This window comes from Pituophis catenifer, unplaced genomic scaffold (genome assembly GCF_029215685.1).
Source record: "Pituophis catenifer annectens isolate HBS135680 unplaced genomic scaffold, rPitCat1.0.hap2 SCAF_2, whole genome shotgun sequence".
In the NCBI taxonomy this organism is placed as follows: Eukaryota; Metazoa; Chordata; class Lepidosauria; order Squamata; family Colubridae; genus Pituophis; species Pituophis catenifer.
In genome coordinates this window covers 172,791,424-172,815,535 of record NW_027256882.1, presented here as the reverse complement: position 1 = coordinate 172,815,535, position 24,112 = coordinate 172,791,424, and the positions used below count along the sequence as shown (strand labels likewise).

General features: G+C 36.7%; 2 protein-coding genes across 2 annotated transcripts; both read left to right on the top strand.

The window, feature by feature from the left end:
• The first annotated feature begins 434 nt into the window (after positions 1 to 434).
• Positions 435 to 8,653, top strand: LOC139310846 (metalloproteinase inhibitor 1-like). The gene is made up of 4 exons (XM_070935077.1): positions 435 to 693; positions 938 to 1,026; positions 1,144 to 1,261; positions 8,422 to 8,653. The coding sequence occupies exons 1-4, from the start codon at positions 564 to 566 to the stop codon at positions 8,544 to 8,546; spliced, it is 462 nt and encodes a 153-aa protein (XP_070791178.1). The 5' UTR covers positions 435 to 563; the 3' UTR covers positions 8,547 to 8,653.
• Positions 8,654 to 12,983: 4,330 nt separating this feature from the next.
• On the top strand, positions 12,984 to 14,574 carry LOC139310845 (metalloproteinase inhibitor 1-like). The gene is made up of 4 exons (XM_070935076.1): positions 12,984 to 13,113; positions 13,393 to 13,481; positions 13,603 to 13,720; positions 14,438 to 14,574. The coding sequence occupies exons 1-4, from the start codon at positions 12,984 to 12,986 to the stop codon at positions 14,572 to 14,574; spliced, it is 474 nt and encodes a 157-aa protein (XP_070791177.1).
• The last annotated feature ends 9,538 nt before the right edge of the window (positions 14,575 to 24,112 follow it).

Here is a 24,112-nt window from a genome sequence, read left to right as displayed (position 1 = left end):
AAGGTGACTGTCTTTCCTGGGCTGGCATAGAAACAGCTCAGTTTGTTGACTGTTGATGCATCTTACAGCCTCTTTTTTTCTCTACAACTAGGTATCTTGGCCCTGCTAAGTCTTCGTTTCGTGAAGAGTGAGTCACACAAGAACGCTTTAAATCTTCATCCACAGGATGAAGCCCCCATGATCCTTGCGTATATTTCTATTTTTGAATCATCCTTTTCTGATTTTGGAGTCTGCCTTGTCTTCCCATCCCACAAAACATCCCACTGATCTCTTTGCTGGGAGCAGTCCATTCTAGAACATTTTGAACTAGGAGTCACAATTTGCCTTTACTCCACCTTGGATGCTCTCTCACTCAACACACTTCCAGAAAGACTGCTACGGAAAGAAAGCTCCTTTTTATTTGTATCCATTTCATGTATTGTTAATCATGTTTATACATTTCATATATTCATAATCATGTTTATACTTTTCTCTGTAATCTTATAGATTCTTGACAAAAATAAATAAATAAATAAATAAATAAAACCTCTGCCTTAAGCGAATGGCTTCATGAAGAGCAAGATATGGATTCTACAGAATCACATGGATTTTTCCTAGCCAGCTTCCTGGTTCTCCTGTTCTTGGGAGATCTCACAGATGCCTGCAGCTGTGCACAATTATCTCTCCAGAAAGCATGTGACAAAGCTACGTTTGGTGAGTTTTGAAAATGAATGTTTTTCTCTCTTCCATCTCTTACTGCTCCCCACTTCCTTACTTTGTAGGTTTTGCTGCCAGCATTAATCCTTCCAATTGCAGCAAAATCATTCCTATGGCATGAATGCCAAACATGTATATCAGAAGCTTTTGTTGAATAAGACTAACCAGCACCATTGAGTTTGTCTTTACTGAGAATCTGCAAGTACCTCCTACTAGAAAATCTCTGTGTGTGTCTCTCCAGTGATGAGGGCCAAATTTATGAGTGTCATGCCAGATCCTGAATCTCCATCATATTCACCCAAAAATGTCTATACTATTCAGCCCATTGAGGTAAGCCTCTCCTCCTCCTGAAACATTATTTTGTGAAGCGATATTATTCCTCTCATGACAAATTCTCCTGACCTAGTCTTGTCCTTATCATACACTGAATTATCTTTCTTTCTGAAGGCATACAAGGGTCCAAAGAAACTACGAATGACACAGTTTCTCTACAGCCCAGTCTCAGATGATTTCTGTGGATATGTACACAAAGGCTCTCTCAAAGGAGAAGAATACCTATTTTCAGGTAGAGAATACCAATTATCTAGTAATAATCAATGAATAGAATAGAATAGAATAGAATAGAATAGAATAGAATAGAATAGAATAGAATAGAATAGAATAGAATAGAATAGAATTCTTTTTTTATTTAAAAAGTTTTAACAATCATTACAACAATTTTCCCCTCTCCCACCCCCATCCCCCCTCTCTCTCTAACCCCCCTCCCCCCCGCCACCCACCCCCTGGACTTCCCAGAGTAAAAACAGGGTATAGCATAACAAACATAAGCTAAAAAAAGCTAACTTTCTGTGATCTCCAAACTCCCTCTTGCTCTTTAACTCCCCTTTCAACTAACTAAACATATTCATATATATATATATATTTATATATATATATATATATATATATATATACACACACACATACATACATACATATATATATATATATATATATACACACACATACATACATACATACATACATACATACATACATACATACATATATATATATATATATATATATATATATATATATATATATATATATATATATATATAGGTTTCATTCATAAGCTATTTGAAACTTTTTAGTCCGATATTTGTTTTGAATATAGTCAATCCATCTTCTCCATTCCAATATATATCTTTCATTTGAATGGTCCTTCAAATACGCTGAGATTTTGGCCATCTCTGCTAAATTCACTACTTTTAGTGTCCATTCTTCAATAGTAGGCAAGTCTTCCTTCTTCCAGTACTGTGCCACCAAGAGTCTGGCTGCTGTTATTAAATTTAAAATCAACTTAGTCTCTATAACAGTACAATCTGTAATTATGCCTAACAAAAAGAACTGTGGAGTAAATTTTATCTTCTTTTTGAGAATATTTTGAATAATCCACCATATTTTTATCCAAAATGCCTTAATTTTTTTACATGTCCACCATATATGATAATACGTGGCATCATCACATTCATATCTCCAACACTTAGGTTGCACACTTGGATACATACAGGCTAACTTTTTAGGATCCAGATGCCATCTATAAAACATTTTATAAAAATTCTCTCTTAAATTTTGGGTTTGCGTAAACTTCATATTTCTAACCCATATTTTTTCCCATGTTTCCATCATTATTAGTTCTTCAATATTTTGTGCCCACTTTATCATACAGTCCTTAACTAACTCCGTTTCTGAATCTATTTCTACCAACGCATTATACAACCTTTTTATGTGCATTTGACTTTGATCTCTAATCTGTTTTACCAGATTCTCCTCATTTTGCAGAAAACCAATTTTCTGATCTTCTCTCCATCTAGCTTGCAACTGTACATATTGAAACCATGCTCGAATTGTCCTTTCTTCTCTTAATTGATTCAAAGATTTTAATTGTAGTATACCTCTTTCCTTGTTAAGAAGCTCTGTATATGTAATCACATCCTGCCTTTGCTCTACACTTATATTTTCTATCACGTGTCTGGGTATTGCTCACAATAGTAACTTCTCGTTTAGTTTATACTTATACTTTTTCCAGACACGCAATAGAGCATTCCTTAATATATGACTTTTAAAAGTCTTGTCCACTTTCTTATCATATAATAAATAAGCATGCCACCCGTAAACCAAATCATATCCCTCAATATTCAATATTCTTTCTTCTGTTAAATTCATCCAATCACTCATTGCTGATAGGACAGCTGCCTCATAATATAGTCTTAAGTTAGGCATTTTGAGACCTCCTCTTTCATGTATATCCTGCATTATTTTTTGTTTTATTCTCGGTCTCTTCTCTGCCCAAACAAAATTATTAATACCCTTCTGCCATATCTTCAAATTCTCATCTTTTTTAAGTATTGGTATCATTTGAAAAAGAAACAAAAACTTAGGCAAAACATTCATTTTTACTGCTGCTATTCTTCCTAACAAGGATAATTGTAATTTTTTCCAGTTTTCCATCTCTCTCTGTATTTTTTGCCACAACGGATCATAATTATACTTAAATAATTTTGCATTTGATGTCATAATATAGACTCCTAAATACTTAACTTTTTTTACAATTTCAAATCCTGTTAGTCTTTCTAATTCTTCTTTTTGATTTATAGTCATATTTCTAGTTATTATCTTCATTTTTCCTGCATTTATTTTAAACCCAGATATTTGTCCATATTGATTAATTATATCCATTAGACCTACAACCGACTGTAATGGTTGGGTTAAAGTAACAACCAAGTCATCTGCGAATGCTCATAATCTATAGTCATAATGCCTAATCTTAATTCCACTTATTTTGTCCGACCCACGTATCTTACTTAACAAAAATTCCAAAGTCAAGATAAACAATAATTGAGACAAAGGGCATCCTTGTCTTGTTCCTTTTTCTATATTAAAAGTATCTGTTAAACTACCATTAATTATTATTTGTGCTGTTTGTTTCTGATATATTGCCTTAATAGATTTTATGAAATGTTCTCCAAACTGCATCTTTTCTATTATTTTCAATAAAAATTGCCAATTCAATCGATCAAATGCTTTCTCCGCATCAAGAAATATCAGCACCGCAGGGATCTGGTTGTTCTTCCCCAAATACTCCAATAGGTTAACAATTTGCCTTACATTACTCTTCATTTGTCTACCATTTATAAAACCAGTTTGATCGTTATGAATCATTTGTTGCATGACTGTCATTAACTTATTTGCTAATATTTTAGCAAAAATCTTGTAATCTGTATTTAAGAGTGATATGGGCCTATAATTTTTTGGCTGGGTGTGGTCTTGCTCCTCCTTTGGAATCAGAGAAATATAAGCTGTCCTCCAAGATGGGGGTACATCTCCTCCAGATTGTATATTAGTAAATAATTCTTTAAGTGGTCCCACCATTTCTAACTGGAAATGTTTATAATAAGCAGCTGTCAAGCCATCCGTCCCAAGAGCTTTACCCACTTTCAACTGCTTAATTGCAACATAATCTCCTCAGTGGTTATTGGTTGATTTAAACCCTCCCTTTGCTCTTTTGTAATTATAGGAATATTCCCTTTCTGTAAATATCTATCTATATCTGTACCTTGAATTTTATCACTAGCATACAACCTTGTATAAAATTCTAAAAATGCTTTTTTAATCATATTTTGCTGATAAACCTCTTTACCTTTATATTCTATTTTCTCTATAGTCTGTGACTTTTGTTTTTTCCTTAACAAATATGCTAACCACCTCCCTGGTTTATTAGCATTACAAAAAATATTATGTTTAGCATATTGCAAATTAGTTGCGAGCTGATCCGCCATTAACATATTAAATTGCCCTCTCAATAAATTAATTGCTTCTTTTATTTTCTTATCTGCTGGATTCAATATCAAAGCTTGTTCTTTTTTTCTAATTTCCTCTTCTAAATCCTTCCTTTTTTTCCCCTGTTTGCGTCTATATTTATTATTCAAATATATCAAAATGCCTCTCATATATGCTTTACTTGCATCCCAAGCCATTTCCATAGATGTACCCTTATGCATATTTATAATAAAGAATTCTTTCATAAATTTTTTACATTCTTTTACATTTTCCTCATATCTAAACAGATTTTCATTTAACCTCCAAGACCTCTTAGAACCCCTTCCATACTCTAATTCCATCCAAACTGGATTATGATCCGTTAAAAAATCTTCGTCTTCTTCACCCTGGAAAAAAGATCATTTGTAATTAATATAAAATCAATCCTGGAGAAAAATTGATGTCTATCAGAGAAAAAGGTAAAGTCTTTTTCTTCAGGGTTTCTCTCTCTCCAGATATCTCTCAGCTCCATATCCTCCATCATTTCAAAAACGATTTTGGCAATCTGGCACGCGTTGAAATGTTCTGCAAGAGCCGCTTCTTATCTTTTTTAGTGTCCAAAACTCCATTCCAATCACCCAATAAAATACATGATTTATAATCCCATTGTAGTAACTTGGAATGTAAAAGCTTATAAAATTTTTCTTGTTGTTGGTTCGGTGTGTAGACTCCAATTAAAAGTATTTTTTCTCCTTTTATTAAAAGTTCAATTGCTATAAATCGTCCTTGATCATCTGCTTCAATTAATTTGGCAATTAAGTCTTTTTTTAGGTATATAACTATACCATTCTTCTTCTCGGGAGCAGATGCAACAAAATGTATACCTAACCTTGCATTTATTAAGTACTTTTGATCTTTACTTCTAATATGAGTCTCTTGTAAACAAATTACATCATTTTTAAACTGTTTCAAATAATGAAATATTTTTCTCCTCTTTTGTGGTGAATTTAGGCCATTAACATTCCAGGTCAAAAATCTAGTTGCCATTCTTGGCCCCCTGAAGCATTTGGAGCATATGCTGGAACTCTCCATGCATTTTACTTTTTGGCCTTGCTCCTCCCACTGCTTCTGGTTTTGTAGTATCTTGAATCATTTGAAGTTGCTGCACTCTTAATTCTTCTTGACGCTTTGCTGCCACTCGAGTCTGTCTTCGATCCTTAGGTTCTTCTATCTCCAAAGTTTGAACAGTAGTCGAAAATTGTATTAATTCTTCTTGAATAATCAAATCACCCTTTTGGGCCTGTGCCAACAATTCTTCTTTCTCCCCCTTTCTTACCCCCTCTATTTCCGTCTTCCTTCTAGCTTCCTGGGGCTGTGGGCATTCAGCCTTTAATACATTGGTATAGAAATCTCTTGCCTTCCACACTGAATTGAGACGGTATCTTTCTCCTGAATAATTCACCACTAGATCAGCTGGAACTTCCCATCTATACTATATCTGATGGTATCTCAATTCTTCCACCAGAAAGGCATAATCCTTTCTGGCTCTCAACATTTTGGGAGGAATTTCTTTCAGTGTTAAAACCTCCTGCCCCTGCACTTGAAGTTTATTTTTAAAAGTAACTTGTAGGATTTCATTGCGTAGTCTCCTTGTTGTAAAATAAACTACAATGTCTCTTGGTAGATGTTTCTGTCTGGCCACCCATGAATTGACACGATAAATTTTGTCAATTTGCCATTCAAAATTTGCTTTTTGATCTCCCATTATCTGTGCAAATGCTTCTGAAAAGATCTCTCTCAAATTCTCTTGCTTATTTTCCTTGAGGTCTCTTATTCTCAGAGCAAATTCCATGTCTCTATATTGTATCATTATCACATCAGCCTCTGCTCTTTCCATCTTGTCCTGGACCTCCCCCATTTTATTTTCCAAGTTCTCATTAGACTGCTTAATTTCTTCCAGTTTTTCATCTATTGCTTCAATATGTCCTGCCAATCCTTGTACTGCTATGATAATATCTTCTCTAATTTCTTGGTTTCATTTTTGAATAGTCTCTTTGACTTGAGCTATCTCTTCAGCAACCTCTCGAGTTTGCTCCTGAAACATTGAAGCAATTTTTTTTTCTGTAACAGAGGCTTGTGTTTTGAGGGCTTCCTGCAACATTTCAAATGTTAATATTGTTGGTTCCATTGGAACAGAGAGAGATTGCAATCTGGACGTTTGAGCTGGTGAAGTCCCAGCACTTTTGGGGACAAAAGCCTTAATTTGTTTTGAAGCCATTTTTAGTTTCCAATTTAAATTTAATCAGCTGCCAGAACAATAAATCCACCAAATCCAGAAATCAGTCTTTAAATAATATCAATCCTTTTTTTTAAAAAAAAATCACTGCTGTAATCTTTGATCTTCTCCTTCTTTTTAAAGCACAAATCTCTAATTTTGAACAGGGGCTGCCAACACTAAAAGAAACTTCCTTTTTAACTTTTGCTTTCACGCCCCATTAAAGCTCAATTGCCATCTTGGTTTCACTTTCTCCCCTTAATAAGTCAGAGGGAAGTAATACACATTTGGAGTTAAAGTTCAGTACTTGCAGATCTAATCTCTCCTGAGTTTGCTCAGCCTGCTTCCGAATGACGTTTATTCCAAACGTTGTTTGCAGGGGTGGTCGCGGCGTCTTCTTCTGCATAAAGCAGAAATGTCCTGGATCCGGAGCTTTGTCGGGCTTCCAGGGAACTCTCGCCCTTCGAGCCTCAGAATTGTTCCTGGGGCTCCTTGGGAAGCTCTACCTATGCCCGTCTGCTCTCTTCCTCCCCTTTTCCCGGGGAGAAAGTTTCCAAGCCGCTAGACAGCTGATTTGCGCTGTTCTAGTGGCTTTACGAGATCGCGGGGCTGGCGCTCAAGAAAAGAGCGTCCTCGGCGCCTGTGGTGCCACCGGAAGTCGATCAGAATAGAATTCTTTATTGGCCAAGTGTGATTGGACACACAAGGAATTTGTCTTGGTACATACGCTCTCGGTGTACATAAAAGAAAAGATACATTCGTCAAGAATCATAAGATACAACACTTAATGATAGTCATAGGGAACAAATAAGCAATCAAATCATATTAGGAAACAGTCAATATAAATCCTAAGGATACCAGCAACAAGTTTACAGTCATACAGTCATAAGAGAGGAGATGGATGATAGGAATGATGAGAAGATTAATCGTAATGCAGACTTAGTGAATAGTTTGACAGTGTTGAGGGAATTATTTGTTTAGCAGAGTGATGGTGTTCGGGAAAAAACTGTTCTTGTGTCTAGTTGTTCTGGTGTGCAGTGCTCTATAGAACCATTTTGAGGGTAGAAGTTGAAACAGTTTATGTTCAGGATGTGAGGGGTCTGTAAATATTTTTACAGCCCTCTTTTTGACTCATGCAGTACACAGGTTATCAATGGAAGGCAGGTTGGTAGTAATTGTTTTTTTCTACAGTTCTAATTATCCTCTGAAGTCTGTGTCTGTCTTGTTGGGTTGCAGAACCAAACCAGACAGTTATAGAGGTGCAGATGATAGATAATTTAGATACATCTAAATTAAAAAGGATGGCACATTGCAAAACATTTCTTTCAACATTATCATTTTTACTAATCTGCTCTATGGTACTACTTGGTCAACTTCCATCCCATTTTTGGAGGGATAAACCAATGTCAGTGAGATACTGTATTGCCAGTTCCTTAGAGATATAAAGTTCGCTTTGAAAGACTATAGATTTGCTGAGAAAAGGAGAAAGTTGGCTTATATGGAACTGAAACATTCCCTACTTAAAATGTGGGCCAAATACCAATGGTTAGGGTTCGGGTTCTGATTAGGGTTAGGGTTAGGGTTGTGAATAAATCCTTACAGTTACTTGTTGACACCATCTTTTTCTACCTTTTCTATTTCAAAAGGATCAATTTCTGACAATCGTTTTAAAATCTCAATGTGCAGCTTTGCAGAACCATGGGATAAAGTAACTTCTGAACAGAAAAAAATCCTGAAAGGTGGAGGTTATAAGGGCTGCAGTGACTCCTGACCTAAGTCATAAACTTCATGGCCTTCGCTGTCATTATGCTAGTGCTTAGAGAATGAGAAATGAACTAGATGTACCTGAATGCTTGTTACAAGAAAGCAAATGTTCAAAACAAGATGAGCAGCAAATAAATCTAATAAATGAAATTAAATAAAATGTGATTTAAAAGTGTCAGTTATTATTCAGATGTGTATATTCTCCATGTCATCCACAGTAAATATCATTGATAAGCCATGGTAAACAAATAAACACTGTACAATTTATTATTAAAAATAGTTTTCTGAAATTCAGCAATTCTATGATAATTCCCCCAACAACTCACAAGTTCATTTAATACCAAGGTGCCATTCAAGAATGGAAAAGCTCAGTTTTCCCCCTTTCTGAAAGGATGAGCTAGAGAAGCCATCTTCTCTCCAAAGGGATTGGGATTTCCCTAGGATTGGTGCTGTGATGGAAAGACATAATCTCCTAATCTCCCTTCAGTCCAGAGGTGGGTTTCAGCAGGTTCTGACCAGTTCTGGAGAACCGGTAGCAGAAATTTTGAGTAGTTCAGAGAACCGGTAGTAAAAATTCTGACTGGACCTGCCCCCCATCTATACTCTCCCTACTGATTGGGAGGAAATGGGGATTTTGCAAAAACCTTCCCCTGGAGTGGGGTGGGAATGGAGATTTTACAGTATCCTTCCCCTGCCACGCCCACCAAGCCACAACCACAGAACCGGTAATAAAAATTTTTGAAACCCACCACTGCTTCAGACCCATTTATTTCGTAGAAATCTGGGATTACTCTGATTATGATCTATGTATTGGAAATGTCAATCCGGGTTGGAGAACGTGGTTCTGAAGATACTGTTGTGCCAACCACATGGGTGTCTATTAGACAAAACCAGCCCTTGGATTTCCACTCAGAAAATTAAGCAAATGCCTTGTCACTATCTTCTCCCAGAGAGGAAGGCTTCAGATGGTTTGGCCCTCCAATAGACCAGATGTGTGGAGTGCCTCTTAATAGGGGGCATATTTATGTAATTATTTAATTATTTAATTATTTAATTATTTAATTATTTAATTATTTAATTATTTAATCATTTAATCATTTAATCATTTATTTATTTATTTATTTATTTATTTATTTATTTATTATATTTCGATACCGCCTTTTTCCCGTAGGACTCAAGGCGGTGTACAGTCAAGAAAAATATAGACACACGAACATCATAAAATTGCTAATTAAAATTATTACTTAGTTTGGTCAATTAAATAAAACCCAGAATTAGATAACATTTAAAAAATCATTCACATGTTAATATGTTTAGCCCCGCCTGTAGGAACATCAGGGTCTTGAGGGCACGGCGGAAAGCACGGAAGCCTCTTGAAGCCTCTTCCATGTTGCAGGTGGTGCTCCAACCCACACAGAGTCATTCACTATTTTCTGGATTTAACATGTCTCAGCAGCAGAAATAAAGAGAAAATGACAACTGCTTGTTGCTGCCTACTCTTTGCCCAGATCTGGTGGTCCTACTTTACAAAAACTCTCAAACTGGTCTTTATAGGTTTTCAATTGGGGTACAGGAGACTCTGGGACCACAATCCACTTCCAAATTCTCCCAATCTCTTCTCATCCTATCCCAGTAATATTAGAAATATTTACATCACTGGAAGCAAAGAAAGAGAGATCTCCTCTTCTGTATCTAACATGGAAACATCTGAAGAATATCTACAAGGCGATCCAAGGTACAGTGAAAATTCATCAGGGCAATTTATTGCAAACATTCAAAAACAGACTGAGCAGTCTGGAGCTTTCTGAAGGATTTATGGAACATGAACACCTGGTCTTCTAAGGAGAGAGAACTGAATACAAGGATAGGTAGCAATAGGATTCTTCTGCTGATATGTAAGGTCGTAATCAGAATGAATCTCACTTGCAATCACATGATCACTGGGACATTGCAATGGCTGGAATGCTGAGGACCCATCACCAGGACCCTTTGTCCAGTGCTGCCACTTGGACTAATTGACACTCCAAAACTAGGTATTATAATTCTTCATTCCGCAATTCAGATAAATAAATAATACTTCCATTTTATTTTTCAATTTTTTTTATAAAAAATGAATTGTTGTTTCAAGCATTGCATTTCTTAAGGCTCCTAAAGTTCCAGGAGGCTATTAGAAGTTCTGGGACACACTGTTCAATGCATATGGTTCTACTGCATATACAGCCAAGCAAAGATTATAGATATTATTCAACACAGAATCTCACAAAGTGTTAAAATTTTTTAAATCAACTGATTTTGATCTCTTACTTAACCCAAGATTTCTAGCAAACCATCTTTTATTTTCAAATCTGCTTATTCCACAACTTCCATTTCTCATATGATTTGGGATTAAAGCGTAATTGCTCATCTATTAATAAACCAATAGGTTTAGCAGACACAATCTCTATGTCCTGAAGTTTGCTAAAGTCTTAGATAGTTACTTTTTTGAATGAAGGAGAATACATGTGTCCCGTGATAATGTTTCAAGATCCAATCTGGGTTAGTCACCGGGACCAGAGGTTTAGTCTTCAGTTTTCAGACTTAGGGAACTTCTCTCCAGGAGAGGTATTTATTCCCCCCCCCCATTAGACCGTGAAGAGTCTAGAGACACAAATGGCTGATTTTTATGGTCAGTGTTAACATTACATTAACATAAGATACGCTGTATCCAAACCTGTCTTCCAGAAATCTAATCTATTCAGCAAATCAAATGGGAACATATTATGCTGCCAGTTCTTTGAGAAATCGAGTGTGGCTAGTTTGAATGAGCACTATGAACATAAAGGCAAGAGAAAATTTGGGAGAAGGAGTGAGGGGAAGCTTTAAATACCAGCACAATATGCTGGGGAACAAAGTTTGCCTCTGGAGAAGAACCCAGGAGTAACAGAGAATACGGTGAGGAAAAAAGAGCCCATTTCTTTTGAAGCCAACCCTCTAGGAGAGACCGTTTGGTATAGTGGGCAAGGCTGTAGGTTAAAAACTTCTAGTTAAGCCTAGGAAAGGAAGTGTATTGTTTCTGATGTTGTATCACATACAGTATATACAAATGATCAACAGGTCTCTGACAATAGAAGATTATTTATTTATGCAGATGATATAGCAGTGGCTACAGAAGGATCAGGTTTCGATGAGTTAGGTGGAAGACTCACTGTAGCACCTCAAAAATTAGGACGATGTTATATATTGTCAATCATCTGCAGCCCAAACTATGCAAGACCCAAGTGTATGCTTTTCATCCCTGAAATTGTGGTGCGGGGGTTGAGTTGCATGGAAAGAGAATCGAATACAGCATTTTATTTAAACAGCATTGCCTGAATACTAAGGCTAAAGTTAGCATGAGGAATAACTTTGTCAGGAAACTGACAAATTATATCCAGTATGTGGTGCTCAGCCACCCACTCTGCAGACATTGGTTTTGGCCCTGTTTATTTAAGCAGCGGAGGTGTGATGGTGGGCAGGGCACTTTTAACCCAGTGCAGGACCAAAAATAAATTAGAAGATGGAGGAGAGAATTTACAGAACAAGAAATAATCCCAGAAGAGAACGTGGCTGAGGGATTTGAACTCCCCTATGTTACTTGGAGGACATCGAATAGGCAGAGGGTGGAAGTGCCTAAATATGAGACCAATATAAAGTGCGGGTTGCTGCAGGATAACAACACACAGCGCGAATGTCGGAAGAGGACATCCTGGCCCACTTGTTGGTCTGTCAATTACTACCAATTAGAGTGCCCCAAAAGTGATTTGTTTCTGGCTAACAATAAAACAGAAAAGGGAGCCTCATTTTGGCTGTTTAAGATTTGATCTGGACACTAAATAAATAAAGCAAACAAATCAAGCAAGCAAGCAAGCAAGCTCTAAGAAGAAGTCAATAGCAAAAACATTTCTGGAAAAGGTTATCAAGAAAATGCAGGGAGTTGAAAATGCAGACACCGGAAGGGATGGCTGATTTGAAACTTACAAAAATAAAACACCTGTATCAAGACCATAATTCTCATCCTAAAGGTATTCCTTCATATCTCAGACCCATCTCCCCTTAGAAGGGGACTCTCTAGAAACCTCTGATTTTTTTGAGAGTTGATGTGTCTTTGAGCCTAACTTGCCACACTTTTCTTCTCTACAACTCAGACATGGTGTTCGGGCTCTGCTAAGGCTTTGGTCCTGTGGAGAGTGATTCCCACAGGGACAAAGCTTTAAATCTCACTTTGTCTCACAGGATGGAGCACCCATCACCCATTCTTATATTTCAGGAATTGAATCGTCCTGATCTAAGACTAATTCTAGGACCATTTCAAACTTTGCCTTTAATCCTCAACTGCTGTTTCTCACTCAACGCTCTTCCAGAAAGACTGCTACTCAAAGAAAACACCTCCTCCATCCTAAGTGAGTGGCTTCATAAACAGTAAGAAATGGATACTACAAAATCACATGGATTCTCCCTAGCCAGCTTCCTTGTCCTCATGTTCTTGGGAGATCTCACAGAGGCCTGCAAATGTAACCAAATAACTCTCCGGGATGCATGTTGCACACATGACTTCGGTGAGTTTTAAAAATAAATGTTTTTCTCCCATCTTTTAGTACTCTCTACTCGTCTACTTTGGAGGTTTTGCTGCCAGCATTAATCCTTCCAGTTGCAGCAAAATCATTACTATGGCATGAAAGCCGAACATATTATTTATTTCAGAAGCCTTTGTGCAGAATCCAGCACCATCTAGTTGGCTTTGTATTGAGAAAACTGCATTTAAACCTCTTACTGGAAAAACTCTCTCACTCTTTCCCTCTCTCCCTCCCTCCCTCTCTTTCTCTCTCTCTCTGCAGTGATGAGGACCCAATTTACGGGTGTCAAGCGGGATCCTGCCTCTCCTTCGTATATGAACATAAATATATTTAGTATTCAGCCCGTCCAGGTAAACCTCTCATCTTCCTGAAACATATGATGAAGAGCAAGTGGACATTGTTCCTCTCATGACAAATTCTCCTGACCTGCTCTAGTCCTTATCATATACAGAATTATTATTTTTTCTGAAGGTGTTCAAAGGTCCAAAGCTTGTAAAAAATGCACGAGTTCTCTACAGCCCAGAATCACAGTCTCACTGCGGATATCTACACAGAGGCCGTCTCATAGGAGAAGAATACTTAATTTCAGGTAGAGAATACCAATTATCTGGTAACAGAACAATTAATACATATATAAATTAAAGAGGATGGCACATTCCAAACCAATATTTTCATCATTATCATTATTCCTAATCTAGTCTATATTATTTCTTGGTCACTTTTCATCCCATTTTTGGAGGGATAAGCCAGTGTCAGTGAGGCATTGTCAGTTCCCACAGAGATATGAAGCTTGCTTTAAAAGATTACTGATTTGTCGAGGAAAGGGGATGCGGTGGTGCAGTGGCTTCATGACACTGGAACTGCTGGCAGGAAATGGTCTGTACTCCAGTGGTTTCAGCTGAGCTCCATCAGACAGAGTAAGATCTCATCACTAGATTCCTAGCTCCTGTCCACCCAGCAGTTCGAAAGCAGACAATATTGTAAGTAGATAAATGGGAACCACTTCAGTGGGAAAACTGCATTCATAGCATTGAACAGAATGAATTATCGGTGGCAATCTAGGCTGTCAGGACTGCATTGGGTCTATCCAATTCATAGATTTAACTGACATTGTATGCCATACACTAATTAAATAATAAATGTTGAGAAAAGGACAAAGTTGACTTATTTGGAACTGACATCATTCCCTACTTAAAAGGTAGAGCAAATAAAAGAAAATTGTCAAGGACTTTTGACAAGTTACTGTGAACAAATCTTATCAGTTACATATTGACACCATTGTTATGTGTTTTTTCTATCTCAAAAGGGTCAGTTGAGGAAAATCGTCTTCAAATCAAATTGTGTGACTTTGCAAGACGATGGGATAAAGTAAGTGATAAACAGAAAGTGGACCTCAAACGTGTCGTTGATAAGAATTGCAGTACCATCTGTGCACAATTATAAAATTCATGGTCTTCGCTGTCATTATGCTAGTGTTTAGAGAATGACAAATAACCTAGATGTACCTGAATGCTTACTAGAAGAAAGCAAATGTTCAAAACAAGATGAGCAGCAAATAAATCTAAATGAAATGAAATAAAATGTGATTTAAGAGTGTCATTTATTTTGTGTATGTTCTCTATGTCATTCCATCTTGCTATTTATTTATTTATTTATTTATTTATTTATTTATTTATTAGTTCGATTTATATGCCACCCTTCTCCGGAGACTCAGGGCGGCTTACAGTGCGTTAAGCAATAGCCTTCATACTTTTGTATATACCTGCTTAGTAGGACTTTTGGCCCCCCCAAGCGGTGTTCTTTTTTATACAAAGTCAGTTTATTGCCCCCACAATCTGGGTCCTCATTTTACCTACCTCGGAAGGATGGAAGGCTGAGTCAACCTTGAGCCTGGTGAGATTTGAACTCGCAGTAATTGCAGGCAGCTGGCAGCTAAGTGCTACTTTAACAGCACTTTAGTCCACTGCACCACCAAGGCTCTTTCTATGTAGAAAAGGGGGAAAAACATCTATAGTAAATTTCATTAAAAAGCCATGCTAAACAAAGAAACACTGTACAATTTACTATCTTAAAAACAGTTTTCTGAAAAACAGCAATTCTATGATAATTCCCCAACAACTCACAAGTTCATTTAATAGCAAGGTGCCATTCAAGAATGGAAAAGTTAAGTTTTACCACTTTCTGAAAGGATGAGCTAGATAGGGGAAGCCATCTTCTCTCCAAAGGGATTGAGATTTCCCTAGGATTGGTGCTGTGATGGAAAGACATCATCTCCTAATCTCCCTTCAGTCCCATTTATTTCATAGAAATCTGGGATTACTCTGATTATGATCTATGTATTGGAGATGTCAATCCAGGTTGGAGAAGGTGGTCCAGAAGATACTGTTGTGCCAGCCACGGGGCTCTATTAGACAAAACCAGCCCTTGGATTTCCACTCAGAAAATTACAGGTAACCTGTGCAGAGCATTGATCAAATTCCCCTCTGACTGCAACTGCTAAGAAAAGAGTAAAACTACCGTAAAACAGTCCCCAAATTTTGCAGGTGATCCAAAGGATAACAATGATGGATAGTATCCAAAGCTAATGAATTAGTACATCAGTACTAGAAAAGAGGAAATTATCCCAAACAAAGTCGTGTCAAAGGTCATCAACTATACAAGGAATGTTGTTTCTGTCCCCGGTCTGACTAAATCCTGATTGAAAGAACTTGCCCACCCCCCACCCCCCAAAAATCCCTGCTTCCCCAGTGGTCTGTATTTTGCTTTGTCCCTATCTTCTCCCAGAAAGGAAGGCTTCAGATAGTTTGGCTTTCCAATGGACCAGATGTGGGGTGTGCCTCTTTTTTTTTTTTTTTTCTTTTTTCTTTTTTTTTTTTATTGCAAAAGTTTTACAATTACATTTTCACCCCCTTTTTCACCCCCCACCTCCCGCCCCAAACTTCCCATCCTCCCTAACCCTCCCTAACCCTCCCCCCCCAGACTTCCCTATTACTTACTCATAACTAATGACACTAATATATAAGCCTGAACCCGTCCCTCCCCCTATAAAATTTTTCCTCTTTATCCCTTTGCATTAAAATATTTCTAATACATTATTTTCAAATAAAAGCTATTTGATACTTTCTAGTTTGATATTTGTTCTGAACATATTCTATCCACCTTTTCCATTCCCATTCATAAGTCTCTTGTGAACAATCTTTTAAATACGCTGAAATCTTCGCCATCTCTGCAAAACTGGCCATCTTCACAGTCCATTCCTCGATAGTGGGCAAAGCTTCATTCTTCCAGTATTTACCTATCAACAGTCTTGCTGCCGTTATCATATACAATATCAATTTTGTTTCACCCAATGTAAAACCCTTAACTATACCCAATAAAAACAGTTGTGGAGAAAACTGAATTTTTTTCTTCAAAACATTCTGCATGACCCACCAAATTTTTATCCAAAAAGCCTTAACTTTCCTACAGGTCCACCAAACATGATAATACGTAGCATCCAAACATTCGCATCTCCAACATTTTGGCTGAACATTAGGGTACATACATGACAACTTTTTGGGATCTAAATGCCATCTATAAAACATTTTATAGAAATTTTCCCTCAGATTCTGCGACTGTGTAAATTTAACATTCTGAACCCAAATTTTTTCCCATGTTTCCAACATCACTGGTTCTTCAAAATTTTGTGCCCACTTAATCATACAATCTTTAACTAATTCGGTTTCTGAATCCCTTTCTAGCAAAACATTATAAAGCCTTTTAATATGCATTGGACCTTTCTCTTTTATATGTCTAACCAATTCTTCCTCATGCAACATAATACCAGTTTTTTGGTCCTCTTTCCATCTCAATTGTAATTGATTATATTGTAACCAAGTTAGATTAAGTCCTTCATCCAACAGTGTCTGTAATGTCTTCAGCTGCCATCTGCCCGCATCTGTAAAAAGAACCTCTTTGTATAAAAACCCCCCGAGTGACATTATATTTGTATTCCACAAAGTATGACCAAGATCCAGCCATAGCGGTATTTTGTAATCCCATTTGAGTCGGTGCTTCTTCCAAACTCTCATCAAGGAGTCTCTAAGTATATGGCTTTTAAATACTTTATCTACTTTGTCGTCATAAAATAAATAAGCATGCCATCCAAATTCGAGATCAAAACTTTCTGCGTTTAGTATTCCAGTCTTTTTACTTCCAAACCAATCACTTGTTAAAGTTAAAGCTGCAGCATCATAATATAACTGTAGGTTTGGGAGTTTAAGGCCTCCTCTTTCTGGAACATCTTGCATAATTTTCAGTTTCACTCTCGGCTTCTTCTCGTTCCAGACAAACTTATTCACACCAGACTGCCAAACTTTCAATTGTTTATCACTTTTAAGCACCGGAATCATTTGAAACAAAAACAGAAGTCTTGGCAAAATATTCATCTTAACTGCTGCTATTCTTCCAAGTAAAGACAGTTGCAGCTTTTTCCAGGTCTCCATATCTTTCTGAACCTCTCGCCACAACACCTCATAATTATTTTGAAACAATTTCAAATTTGATTCTGCAACCTGAACTCCAAGATATTTTACCTTAGGTACAATTTCAAAACCTGCCCTCCTTTCAAGCTCATATTTACGATCTTGTGTCATATTTTTAACTATCATTTTGGTCTTTTTTGAATTCAGTCTAAAACCTGAAACTCTACCATAGTCTTGTATAATGTCATTCATCAAGATTATTGATTCCATTGGTTGTGATAGGGTAACCACCAGATCATCTGCAAATGCCTTTATTCTGTAATCCTCTTGCCTTATCATTATGCCTTTCAAAATTTTAGAATCCCGTATTGTGTTTAACAAGACTTCCAATGTTAAAATAAATAAAAGTGGGGACAACGGACATCCCTGTCTTGTTCCTTTTTCAATTTTAAACTCTGTCGTCAAACTTCCATTAATAATAATCTGTGCCTTTTGCTCTTGATAAATTGCTGAGATTGCCTGTATAAATTGGTCCCCAAAGTCCATCTTTTTTAAAGTCTTTAATAGAAAATTCCAATCCACTCTATCAAAGGCCTTCTCTGCGTCCAAAAAAGCCAGCACTGCAGGAATCTGTTTATTCTTATCAAGATATTCCAATAAGTCTATTACTTGCCTTACATTGTCCTTCATATATCTGCCTTCAATAAATCCCGCTTGATCCTCATGAATCACCTTTTGAATTACTGGCATCAATCTGTTGGCTAATACCTTCGCATAAATTTTATAGTCTGTATTCAAAAGAGATATTGGTCTATAATTCTCTGGTTTTTTAGGACCAACTTGTTCTTTTGGTATCAAAGATATATAAGCAGTTGTCCAAGATGGGGGTATTTTACCCCCTTGTTGAATGTTACAAAATAAGTCTCTAAGTTGTCCCACCATTTCAGCTTGCAAAGTTTTATAATACACTGCAGTCAGACCATCCGTGCCAGGAGCTTTGGCTGTTTTTAACTGTTTAATTGCTGCTGTTATCTCCTCCTCTGTTATGGGATAATTCATTCTTTCCTTTTGTTGATCAGTAATTTTTGTAATTCTCTTATCATTTAAATATTTTTCTATAAGTCCATTCTGCACCTCTTCTTTAGCATATAATTTAGTATAATAATCCACAAAAGCTTCTTTAATTAATTTTTGTTGAAAGATTTCTTTCCCGCCAATATCAATACTATCAATAGTCCGTATACTTTGTTTTTTCCTCAATGTGTAAGCCAACCATCTGCCCGGTTTGTTAGCGTTGCAAAATGTATTATGCTTCGCATATTGTAGGCTTGTTGCAACTTGTTCCGCCATAAGCATTTGAAATTGGTCTTTCAAAAGTTTTATAGCACCTCGAATTCTTTCATCTGTTGGGTTTTTAATAAGTAGCTGTTCTTTATTCTTTATTTCCATTTCCAACTCGATTCTTTTCTTTTGTCGGAACTGTCTGTGTTTAGAGTTCATATAGATAAGTACCCCTCTCATATAAGCTTTACTTGCATCCCAAACAATTTCAATTGGAGTACCTTTATTCAAATTTATTTCAAAAAATTCTTTCAAATGCTTTTTAAGTTCTATTATATTTTTTTCATATCTAAACAAGTTCTCATTTAATCTCCAAGAGCGTCTCTCAACCTTATCCATCTCAATTTCTATCCATACAGGGCTATGGTCAGTCAAGGTTCTTGGAAAAATCTTTGTTCTTTTGGTCTTAACAAGTAGATCATTTGACAACAGGATAAAGTCAATCCTAGAAAAAGATCTATGTCTATCAGAAAAAAAAGTGTAATCCAATACATTTGAATTATGTATTCTCCAAACATCTTTTAATTCCATATCTTCTTTCATATCAAAAAAAGTCTGTGGTAGTCTAATTCTAGACTTTGCCAAGCTCTTTTTATCTAATTTAGAATCAATTACTCCATTCCAGTCTCCCATAATTAAAATAGATCTATAGTCCCATTGCAATATTTTAGTATGTAATATCTTATAAAAATAATCCTGTTGTTGGTTGGGAGCATAAATTCCAATCAAAAGAATTGGTCCATTTGCTGTAAGCAATTCAATTGCTACAAACCTACCATCTTGATCTGCTTCTATAACTTTCGCTGTTAATTTTTTATTTACATAAATAACCACACCATTCTTTTTCTGCGAAGTCGAAGATATAAAATGTACTCCTAATTTTGAGTTTATCAAATATTTTTGATCTTGAGTAGTTATATGCGTTTCTTGTAAACATATTATATCATTATTAAATTGTTTCAAATATGTAAATATTTTCTTCCTTTTCTGTGCTGAATTCAACCCATTGACATTCCAAGATAGACACTTAAAGGTCATCGGCCTCTTTCTGGAGCGCGGAGCAATATCTTTGAAGTTCCCCCGAAAGCTTCGATCTCGCTCCTCCCATAGCGCCACTCTCTTGTACGGTACTCTTAACTGCCTTCTTGTCTTGTCTTTCCTGTTGTTGTTGTTGCTGTTGTTTAAATAGCTTAGATTGAGCTCTAGTTATACGTTGATCTTTCACTTCAGCCAACTGAATCAAATCCAAAATTGGAGAAGAATCCAGCAAGGGCTCACTCAAAAAAACTCCTTCTGCACCTTGCACTGTTTCTAATTCCTGCTTAGACTGTTCTTCCAATTGCCTCTCTTCACTCTCCTTAATCTCCAAAACTGTAGATGTACGTGGAGATGGAGTTCTTTCCTTAAGTATAGTACTATAAAAATGTTGTGCCTTCTCCACGGTATTCAACCGATATCCTTCTCCCTTGTATCTAAAAATTATCCCAGCTGGTGCATCCCACCGGAAGGGTATCTGTAAATTTTTCAATTCCTTAACAAGAAAACCAAATTCTTTTCTAGCTTTCAGCATTTTAGGAGGTAATTCTTTAAAAATTTCAAGTCGTGAACCCCCCACTTGTACAGAAGTATGAAAAGATTTTTGCAGGATATGATTTCTAATTTCTCTATCAGTGAAATATATCACCACATCTCTAGGCAGTTGTCTTTGTCTGGCCACCCAAGAGTTGACTCTGTAAATTTTATCTATTTTGTGAAATACCAAATCAGGACTAGCTTGTAAAATCTTAGCCAAGGCTTCAGAGCAAACTTGTCTCAAGTCCTGTCTCTCCTCCTCTCGAATTCCCCGAAGCCGTATAGCAAATTCCATCGCCCGGAATTGTATCATAACAATCTCATCTTCAATTCTCTGCATTTTATTGTCAACTTCATCAATTTTATAATCATTGTCTTTCATCTTGACATTAACTTCTGATTTAAATTCTTCAACTTTAAAATCAACTTTCCCAATAAATTCTACCAGGCCAGACGCCACTTCTGATATTTTTTTGGTCACCTTTTTTTGATTCTGATTCACCATGTCTTTAACTTCATTAATTTCCTGCATAAATTCCTGATGTGATTTTTGAAGTTTATCATCTATCTCCTGTTGGGATTTTTGAAATTTGTCATCCAAAGTTTTAGAAATAAATTCTTTTAAATCTCCCACATCAAATTCTTTTTTCTGAGTTTGTAACTGTTGAGCAGGGGGAGGTTGCTTTTCATGTTTGTGTGTGGGGGATCCCCCCCCTGACGCCTTCCCTTCCTGCTTCTTTGAAGCCATCCTGGCTCGTGATCTAGTTTTTCTGAAAAGGGAGGTTCCTTTTCCTTTCCCTCCTGCACAAAAACTTCTAAAAAAGTCCCCCAGATTTAATCAAATAAAGACTGGAATAAAGCAAAGTCCAGTATTAAAAAGGGAGAAATTATTGTTTCTCTTTTAACAAGCAGGGCAACTTTGTAACAACTTGGAAACTTTGTAACAAAACAAGATAACTTCACCAATCCACATTCACTGGCTCGTTAACTCTGAGGCTAGGCGCCATATTTTTTTCTTTTCAAAGCACTTTCACTCACTCGCATTTCTCAAATTGAAAGTCAATAAAGTGCTGATACTTGCGTTTCCAAATTTCAGGATTCAGGTAGTTTCGCTGTTTATTAAAGCCGGTTCTTTTGCTTTAAGTTTCCTGCAGCCGGCTTGTTCTGCAAAAGCAGAATCGTCCCACGTCGCCCGGAGTTTCAGCAGGCTGGAAGGGAGCCACGCCTGTTCTCTCCCCAGAAACTTCCCTGGGGGGTCACAGGGGCTCAACCAGTGCCCTGCGATCTCTCTTCTTCAATCCTTTAGGATCTAGAAGTTTTCGAGCCGCTTCTTCGTTTCGAAGCGGCTCTACAGGCGGCGGGGCTGGCGGAGCTTCAAAGAGCGCCGCCGACGCCGAAGACAAGGAAACCGGAAGACGTGGGGTGTGCCTCTTAATGAGGAGGCATATTGCAACAACATGTCCCCAGCAGCAGAAATAAAGAGAAAATGACTACGCTTGTTGCTGCCCGCTCTTTGTGGTCCTAATTTAGAATCTCTCTCAAATTGGTCTGTACAGATTTTCAACTGGGGTACAGGAGACTCTGGAATTACAACCAATTTCCAAATAGTCCCAATCTCTTCTCATTGTGTCCCATTGTGTCCCATTGTGTCCCAGTAATATTAGAAATATTTACATCACTGGAAGCAAAGAAAGGGAGATCTCCTGTTCTGCATCTAACATGGAAACATCTGAAGAATATCTACAAGGCGATCCAAGGTACAGTGAAAATTCAGCAGGGCAACTTATTGCAAACATTCAATAAACAGACTGAGCAGCCTGGGGCTTTCTGAAGGATATATGGAACCTGAACACCTGGTCTTCTAAGGAGAGAGAACTGAATACAAGGATAGGTAGCAATAGGATTCTTCTGCTGATATGTAAGGTCGTAATCAGAAAGAATCTCACTTGCAATCACATGACCGCTGGGACATTGCAATGGCTGGAATGCTGAGGACCCATCACCAGGACCCTTTGTCCAGTGCTGCCACAAGTTTAAACATTTGCTGTGTGATGGGTCATAACCTGAGAACCACGTCCATGTTCATGGGGTTGAGCTCTGAGAAATGGATCTGATGCGACATTGCCCTGTGGTGAATGGTGGAGATGCATAAATCAGAAAAATTAAGGAAAAACAAGAATAGCTTACTCCATATAATGTATGCCCAATGTACATGTAGGACAACGATACAGAGAAATGGGAGGCGCACTTATGAATGATTATGTAAAGAAAAGATACTCATAACTCATCTTTTTTCCTTTCATGCTGAGAATATAATCCACTGGGACCACAAATCTAATAGTATCCTTCTCTTGCAGCTGTCCAGTCTTGGGTACAGAGCCTTTTTTTAGGAACCTTGCTTTCACACTAAGAATGTAATCCACCAAGACCTCGAATTTAATACTATCCTTCTTTTGTAGCTGTCCAGTCTTGGGTTGGAATTGGACAACTTGACACTATTAACTTGTTATTTTTATTGTTATTACTTGTTATTGTTATTTTTCCAATTTTGTTTGTATATTATTCTTGCTGCTGTTATGATATGTATAATTAAATATTGTATTTTTTTTTTCAAAAGTCCCTGGGAGTATTCCTAATAAAAATATTTCTGGCTTCATCTCTATATGCTGTTTGGTTACCTCTTCTAATTGTGGTCAAATTTTACTCCAATATTGTTTTGCTTTGTGGCCCGTCCACCACATGTGGTAATACGTTTCCCTTTGTTGTTTGCATTTCCAGCACATTGATGGGGTATTGGGAAACATTTTAGCTAGGCTTGCTGGTGGAAGGTGCCACCTATAGAATATTTTGTACATATTTTCTTTATAGGTTACACACATTGTCAGTTTGTAATTTTTGTTCCGTAATTTCTCCCATTTATCCAATTCAATGTTATATCCGAAATTTTTTGCCCAAATTATCATGTTTTCTTTAACTACCTCCTCTTCCATTTTATATCTTAATAAATAATTATAATTTTTTTAATCCATTTATTTTCTGTGCCTTGAAGAATTTTATCTAATTCATGTATTTCTTTTTGAAATCCATATTGTATTAAATCTGTTTTATATCTAGATTGTATTTGCATGTAAGGCCACCAATCAATGTCTATACCCTGTTCTTTTAATTCTTGCCTTCAATTCTCTTTGACTGTTTAGTAAATCTTTGTATCTTTTAATTTTATCAATAGCCAATAGTTTCGGATAAATTAGTTCCTCCATTGTAGATAACCATTCTGGAATTTTATCCTAATGATTCTTTTTTATCCTTTGCCATGTTTGTAATAGTGCATCTCTAATTAAATGTCTCTGAAAATAACTGAGTTGTCTATTTTTTCCTTCCCATAAAAAGGCATGTCACCCTATCTGTAGATCATGCCCCTCTAATGTTAGAATTCTTTTGTTCCTTAATTACAGTCTTCGATCCAAATTAGTGTTGTTGCCTTATAGTAAATTTCCCAATCTGGAAGTCCAAAACCTCCTCTTTCCCTACTATCTTGTAATGATTTTATTTTGATTCTTGATTTTTTCCCTTGCCAAATATAATTTGCTATTAATTTATTTAGA

What these genes read in the sequence shown, in the direction of transcription:
- LOC139310846 (XM_070935077.1), top strand. Translation starts at nt 564, where the DNA reads ATGGATTCTACAGAATCACATGGATTTTTCCTAGCCAGCTTCCTGGTT. An exon ending in ATGTGACAAAGCTACGTTTG is followed by an intron (nt 694 to 937) that starts GTGAGTTTTGAA and finishes GTGTCTCTCCAG; the next exon opens with TGATGAGGGCCAAATTTATG. An exon ending in AGAAGAATACCTATTTTCAG is followed by an intron (nt 1,262 to 8,421) that starts GTAGAGAATACC and finishes CTATTTCAAAAG; the next exon opens with GATCAATTTCTGACAATCGT.
- LOC139310845 (XM_070935076.1), top strand. Translation starts at nt 12,984, where the DNA reads ATGGATACTACAAAATCACATGGATTCTCCCTAGCCAGCTTCCTTGTC. An exon ending in TTAGTATTCAGCCCGTCCAG is followed by an intron (nt 13,482 to 13,602) that starts GTAAACCTCTCA and finishes TTTTTTCTGAAG; the next exon opens with GTGTTCAAAGGTCCAAAGCT. An exon ending in AGAAGAATACTTAATTTCAG is followed by an intron (nt 13,721 to 14,437) that starts GTAGAGAATACC and finishes CTATCTCAAAAG; the next exon opens with GGTCAGTTGAGGAAAATCGT.